Below are 7,395 nucleotides of genomic sequence, written 5' to 3'. Positions count from 1 at the left end.
ATGTCTGTCCTGTACCTATGTCTGTCCTGTACCTATGTCTGTCCTGTACCTACATCTGTCCTGTACCTATGTCTGTCCTGTACCTATGTCTGTCCTGTACCTATGTCTGTCCTGTACCTATGTCTGTCCTGTACCTACTGTACCTATGTCTGTCCTGTACCTACATCTGTCCTGTACCTATGTCTGTCCTGTACCTATGTCTGTCCTGTACCTATGTCTGTCCTGTACCTATGTCTGTCCTGTACCTACATCTGTCCTGTACCTATGTCTGTCCTGTACCTATGTCTGTCCTGTACCTACTGTACCTATGTCTGTCCTGTACCTACTGTACCTATGTCTGTCCTGTACCTATGTCTGTCCTGTACCTACTGTACCTATGTCTGTCCTGTACCTACATCTGTCCTGTACCTATGTCTGTCCTGTACCTACATCTGTCCTGTACCTATGTCTGTCCTGTACCTACATCTGTCCTGTACCTATGTCTGTCCTGTACCTATGTCTGTCCTGTACCTACATCTGTCCTGTACCTATGTCTGTCCTGTACCTACATCTGTCCTGTACCTATGTCTGTCCTGTACCTATGTCTGTCCTGTACCTATGTCTGTCCTGTACCTACATCTGTCCTGTACCTATGTCTGTCCTGTACCTATGTCTGTCCTGTACCTATGTCTGTCCTGTACCTATGTCTGTCCTGTACCTACTGTACCTATGTCTGTCCTGTACCTACATCTGTCCTGTACCTATGTCTGTCCTGTACCTATGTCTGTCCTGTACCTATGTCTGTCCTGTACCTATGTCTGTCCTGTACCTACATCTGTCCTGTACCTATGTCTGTCCTGTACCTATGTCTGTCCTGTACCTACTGTACCTATGTCTGTCCTGTACCTACTGTACCTATGTCTGTCCTGTACCTATGTCTGTCCTGTACCTACTGTACCTATGTCTGTCCTGTACCTACATCTGTCCTGTACCTATGTCTGTCCTGTACCTACATCTGTCCTGTACCTATGTCTGTCCTGTACCTACATCTGTCCTGTACCTATGTCTGTCCTGTACCTATGTCTGTCCTGTACCTATGTCTGTCCTGTACCTACATCTGTCCTGTACCTATGTCTGTCCTGTACCTATGTCTGTCCTGTACCTATGTCTGTCCTGTACCTACTGTACCTATGTCTGTCCTGTACCTACTGTACCTATGTCTGTCCTGTACCTACATCTGTCCTGTACCTATGTCTGTCCTGTACCTACATCTGTCCTGTACCTATGTCTGTCCTGTACCTATGTCTGTCCTGTACCTACATCTGTCCTGTACCTATGTCTGTCCTGTACCTATGTCTGTCCTGTACCTACTGTACCTATGTCTGTCCTGTACCTACTGTACCTATGTCTGTCCTGTACCTACATCTGTCCTGTACCTATGTCTGTCCTGTACCTACTGTACCTATGTCTGTCCTGTACCTATGTCTGTCCTGTACCTATGTCTGTCCTGTACCTATGTCTGTCCTGTACCTATGTCTGTCCTGTACCTATGTCTGTCCTGTACCTATGTCTGTCCTGTACCTATGTCTGTCCTGTACCTACATCTGTCCTGTATCTATGCGGTTCTTCCACAGGCTGCTGAAATTCATACTTTTAATTCAAACTTTTATTAAATAAAACCACCGACTTTTGTGTGTTGATCACCTGGAGATGCACTGATGCCGTATCTCAACAGGAGCAACAGGATCAGAATGTGGGTCATAGTTCATTAAAATGTTTTTGTAGGGGTTGATACATTTTTCGGTAGGGAAAATCAAGTCTGACATTTTTTTTAAATATTTTTTTTTTTACCCCTTTTTCTTCCCAATTTCGTGGTTTCCAATTGTTTAGTCGCTACTATCTTGTCTCATCGCTACAACTCCCGTATGGCTCCGGAGAAACGAAGGTTGAAAGTCATGCGTCCTCCGATACACAACCCAACCAAGCCACACTGCTTCTTAACACAGCGCGCATCCAACCCGGAAGCCAGCCGCACCAATGTGTCGGAGGAAACACCGTGCACCTGGCGACCTGGCCAGCGCGCACTGCGCCCGGCCCACCACAGGAGTCGCTGGTGTACGATGAGACAAGGATATCCCTACCGGCCAGACCCTCCCTAACCCGGACAAGGCTAGGCCAATTGTGCGTCGCCCCACGGACCTCCCGGTCGCGGCCGGTTACGACAGAGCCTGAGTCTCTTGTGGCACAGCTGGCGCTGCAGTACAGCGCCCTTTAGCCACTGCGCAAAGTCTGACAAATTTTTAAATAGAAATGACAAACTTTAGAATAGTTTAGAAAAAAATTGAATATATTACAAGTTTTCATTTCCTGCTGTACAGGAAATTTCCTGCAACAACAGGATGATCAAATTAATATATGTCATCTGTAGCAGCTTTGACATCCTATGTAATGAAGATTCAATTGGCACAAGCTCATATGAGTTAAGAAACACAATTGAGGAAAAAAGTGTTTTCGATCAAAGTTTTTTAAAATTAAGAGTATGAATTTCAGAAGAACCGCAGTTGTACAGGACAGACATAGGGTACAGGACAGACATAGGGTACAGGACAGACATAGGGTACAGGACAGACATAGGGTACAGGACAGACATAGGGTACAGGACAGACATAGGGTACAGGACAGACGTAGGGTACAGGACAGACATAGGGTACAGGACAGACATAGGGTACAGGACAGACATAGGGTACAGGACAGACATAGGGTACAGGACAGACATAGGGTACAGGACAGACATAGGGTACAGGACAGACATAGGGTACAGGACAGACGTAGGGTACAGGACAGACATAGGGTACAGGACAGACGTAGGGTACAGGACAGACATAGGTACAGGACAGACATAGGGTACAGGACAGACATAGGGTACAGGACAGACATAGGGTACAGGACAGACATAGGGTACAGGACAGACATAGGGTACAGGACAGACATAGGGTACAGGACAGACATAGGGTACAGGACAGACATAGGGTACAGGACAGACGTAGGGTACAGGACAGACATAGGTACAGGACAGACATAGGGTACAGGACAGACATAGGGTACAGGACAGACATAGGGTACAGGACAGACATAGGGTACAGGACAGACGTAGGGTACAGGACAGACATAGGTACAGGACAGACGTAGGGTACAGGACAGACATAGGGTACAGGACAGACATAGGGTACAGGACAGACGTAGGGTACAGGACAGACGTAGGGTACAGGACAGACGTAGGGTACAGGACAGACATAGGGTACAGGACAGACATAGGGTACAGGACAGACATAGGGTACAGGACAGACATAGGGTACAGGACAGACATAGGGTACAGGACAGACATAGGGTACAGGACAGACATAGGGTACAGGACAGACGTAGGGTACAGGACAGACATAGGGTACAGGACAGACATAGGGTACAGGACAGACTTAGGGTACAGGACAGACATAGGGTACAGGACAGACGTAGGGTACAGGACAGACATAGGGTACAGGACAGACATAGGGTACAGGACAGACGTAGGGTACAGGACAGACGTAGGGTACAGGACAGACGTAGGGTACAGGACAGACATAGGGTACAGGACAGACATAGGGTACAGGACAGACGTAGGGTACAGGACAGACGTAGGGTACAGGACAGACATAGGGTACAGGACAGACATAGGGTACAGGACAGACATAGGTACAGGACAGACATAGGGTACAGGACAGACATAGGGTACAGGACAGACGTAGGGTACAGGACAGACATAGGGTACAGGACAGACATAGGGTACAGGACAGACGTAGGGTACAGGACAGACATAGGTACAAGGTAAGCATTTTCAGAATCGTACGTTTTTTTTTAGTATTGACAGACTCAATGTTGTTGCTAGGCAGATCAGACGACCAGTTATCAATTCTCAGCTCCGCCCCTCGATATATAAGATAACGGAAGTTGAGCGTTCCTCAGCTACGGAAGGTGCTGCTCGTCAAAGAGTTTAACTGAAATTCTGAAGTAGGACAAATATCTAGGCAACAACTCAGCAGTTGCTTGGTTCACAGCGCGCACGGCACAGGTCACTCACCCCCAGGAATGTCAAAACAGGAGGGGAAGAAAGTTATATAAAGGTTTTAATAATACGACGAACAGTGGTGTTGGGGGCTGTGCTTTGGCAAAGTGGGTGGGGTTATATCCTTCCTGTATGGCCCTGTCCGGGGTATTCATCAGATGGGGCCACAGTGTCTCCTGACCCCTCCTGTCTCAGCCTCCAGTATTTATGCTGCAGTAGTTTGTGTGTCGGGAGGCTAGGGACAGTTTGTTATATCTGGAATATTTCTCCTGTCTTATCCGGTGTCCTGTGTGAATTTAAGTATGCTCTCTCTAATTCTCTCTTTCTCTCTTTCTTTCTCTCTCTCGGAGGACCTGAGCCTTAGGACCATGCCTCAGGACTACCTGGCCTGATGACTCCTTGCTGTCCCCAGTCCACCTGGTTGTGCTGCTGTTCCAGTTTCAACTGTTCTGCCTGCGGCTATGGAACCCTGACCTGTTCACCGGACATGCTACCTGTCCCAGACCTGCTGTTTTGGACTCTCTCCCTCTACCACACCTGCTGTCTCTAACTCTGAATGATTGGCTATGAAAAGCCAACTGACATTTACTCCTGACGTGCTGACCTGTTGCACCCTCTACAACCACTGTGATTATTATTATTTGACCCTGCTGGTCATCTATGAACGTTTGAACATCTTGGCCATGTTCTGTTATAATCTCTACCTGGCACAGCCAGAAGAGGACTGGCCCACCCCTCAGAGCCTGGTTCCTCTCTGGGGTTCTTCCTAGGTTCTGGCTTTTCGAGGGAGTTTCTCCTAGCCACCGTGCTTCTACATCTGCATTGCTTGCTGTTTGGGGTTTTAGGCTGGGTTTCTGTACAGCACTTTGAGATATCAGCTGATGTAAGAAGGACTTTATAAATCAATTTGATTGATTAACAACTTTTTAGTTAGTTATAGGAATTAAGTTCATTTAAAAAAAAACTAGCCTTGTTTTATCAAACTGGTTTAATCAATGTTGTTTCAACATCATTTGTCAACGTATTGTGACGTGGAATCTTTGTGTAAAATACATTGGATTTGAAAAAAAAAACAATTAAACTGTTGTTTTGAGGGTGGAATTTCAACAACAGAATTATGTCTTCATTCTAACCAATTTCCAACACAGACAAACCTTGTATAAAATATTGAATTTGTACCTTTGAAACAACTTCAGATTTTCAACATTATGTATGATCCACATTCAGAAAAAAAACAACTTCAGGCTGGGTAGCACAACCTACTGGAGAGTTGATCTAACTACAGCTATTCAATTGGTCTCCCATCCAGAGTTTTAACCAAGCTTTAAAATGTGTCACTGACTTCAACCAATGTGCTATCATGACAACGATCATTGAGATCTCTTAATAACTACATCTATTCACTGTTGCTAGCAAAGTCAATTTCAATGGGTATATTTAACAGAGCAAATGGAGATCTCTGAGAGAATTTTGAATTTTTAAAACACATTTCTTGCTGTTCTACACATTTTGCCATGAGGCGGAGTGAACATTTATCATTTTTACAGCTTATTTCCCTGTAGTTCTAAACATTTTGGCAATTGGCATATGACCTGTTCTTATGCTATCTGGGGAAAGGGTGGGGGCCGACCGACCTTATTTTGGCTTGGGGGCCGCCAGAGGCCGTGGGGCCACCCGCCTTACGGGGGCTGCTAGGGTGTGTTGTACACCATTGAACCAACAAATACAGGTTGAATAAAATGTAGCTCATGTTCTTACCTGGATGGTTTGGCTCTGGTGACTCGGGTCCCCTGACACTGGCCCCCCGACCAGCTTGCAATACAAATCGTGTATCGACCTTCCATTGTCCCCCTCTCCACAGGTTGCTGTCGCTGTGATTTTGGTCCCTTCTGCCAGGTTAAAATAAGGTGGGTGTAGGCTGTAGCCATTCAACCCGTTGGTGGGCAGTTCCTGCCCCTGCGCCGAGAGGCCGCAGATTAAGGGGTATAACAGCAGCAACGCAAGTTGTGTAGGGCCGCCAGCCGCCGGGGATACAGTCCCCAACACCAGTCCCCTCGCCATCTTCACCTGCCGGCGCTCTACTCTGCGGTTCGTTAGATAAATAGGCAACTAGGCTACAACGGACAAAACTAATAGAAATGTTCAAGAAAAGAAGAGCCGAGATTATAACCTTACTGTGTTGTTACAAAGTAGGCTACCATCGGAAGTATATAACAACGATATGAATTAGAGTTTAACTCCGAATCGTTGCGCGGTAAAGAAGTGCACAACAGTCGATGCGCTCTGCTTTTGCTGTGGTGGCTGTGTATCTCTCGCTCCGGCGAGCACCTAACTATCTGTGCTCTGTTCTCTCTCCCTCCCCTCCTCTCTCAATTCAATTCCCTCTCTCTTTTTCTGCCCTTAGTGGCTGAACGAGGTAGCTCAGCGCCAAGGTTGACTGGCTCAAATAAAATAAAAGTGTATTGTTCGCGTACACAGATGTTATAGCGGTTGCAGCGGGAAGCTCCCCAACGGTGCAGTAAAATGTAAATATACACACATACTAATAAACAACAAAATAGAAACAAGAAATCAAGAATGTCAGAACGAATAACCTAAATAACACCGTACCAGTTAATCCAAATGCAATCTATGAATATATAGGTCCTACACCCAAGAATATATAGCCAAGTGCAGGGTTCCCCAACTGGCGTCCCGCGGGCCGAATTTGGCCCATAGGTGGTTTTATTTGCCCCCCCCCCCAAGTTTTATTGGTGTGTGTGAAATGATCATTGTTGGACATAAAATAATGTAAAAACACCAGGAAAACAGCTCCAAGTGATGTTATATTAAGTCATCTGTTACCAAGTATTACCACACATAGTAGAGAGATGTGTCATCATCCTATACCAATGTAAATAAGGTTTGAAATTGTTACGTTTTAGTCAAACATTATACAGTTAAAGACAGAAGTTTACATACACTTAGGTTGGAGTCATTAAAACTAGTTTTTCAACCACTCCACAAATTTATTGTTAACAAACTATAGTTTTGGCAAGTCGGTTAGGACATCTACTTTGTGCATGACACAAGTAATTTTTCCAACAATTGTTTAGACAGATAATTTCACTTATAATTCACTGTATCACAATTCCAGTGGGTCAGAAGTTTACATACACTAAGTTGACTGTGCCTTTAAACAGCTTGGAAAATGCCAGAAAATGATGTCATGGCTTTAGAAGCTTCTGATAGGCTACTTGACATTATTTGAGTCAATTGGTGGTGTACCTGTGGATGTATTTCAAGGCCTACTTTCAAGGTAGGCAGTATTATAGTTC

The 7,395-nt window shown here is 45.5% G+C and overlaps 1 protein-coding gene across 1 annotated transcript in view; it reads right to left on the bottom strand.

Moving 5' to 3' along the window:
* Positions 1–6,383, bottom strand: part of lama5 (laminin, alpha 5) — a 255,832-nt gene extending 249,449 nt beyond the window's left edge. The window contains exon 1 of the mRNA XM_064956204.1: positions 5,837–6,383. Coding sequence (XP_064812276.1) covers positions 5,837–6,139 — 303 coding nt within the window. The 5' untranslated portion in view covers positions 6,140–6,383. The remainder of the gene's footprint in view (positions 1–5,836) is intronic.
* Between the last annotated feature and the right edge of the window lie 1,012 nt (positions 6,384–7,395).

The sequence above is a fragment of the Oncorhynchus masou genome, chromosome 33 (genome assembly GCF_036934945.1).
Source record: "Oncorhynchus masou masou isolate Uvic2021 chromosome 33, UVic_Omas_1.1, whole genome shotgun sequence".
In the NCBI taxonomy this organism is placed as follows: Eukaryota; Metazoa; Chordata; class Actinopteri; order Salmoniformes; family Salmonidae; genus Oncorhynchus; species Oncorhynchus masou.
The sequence above is the reverse complement of the archived record's forward strand: the minus strand, read 5'-3'. Positions and strand labels throughout refer to the sequence as shown.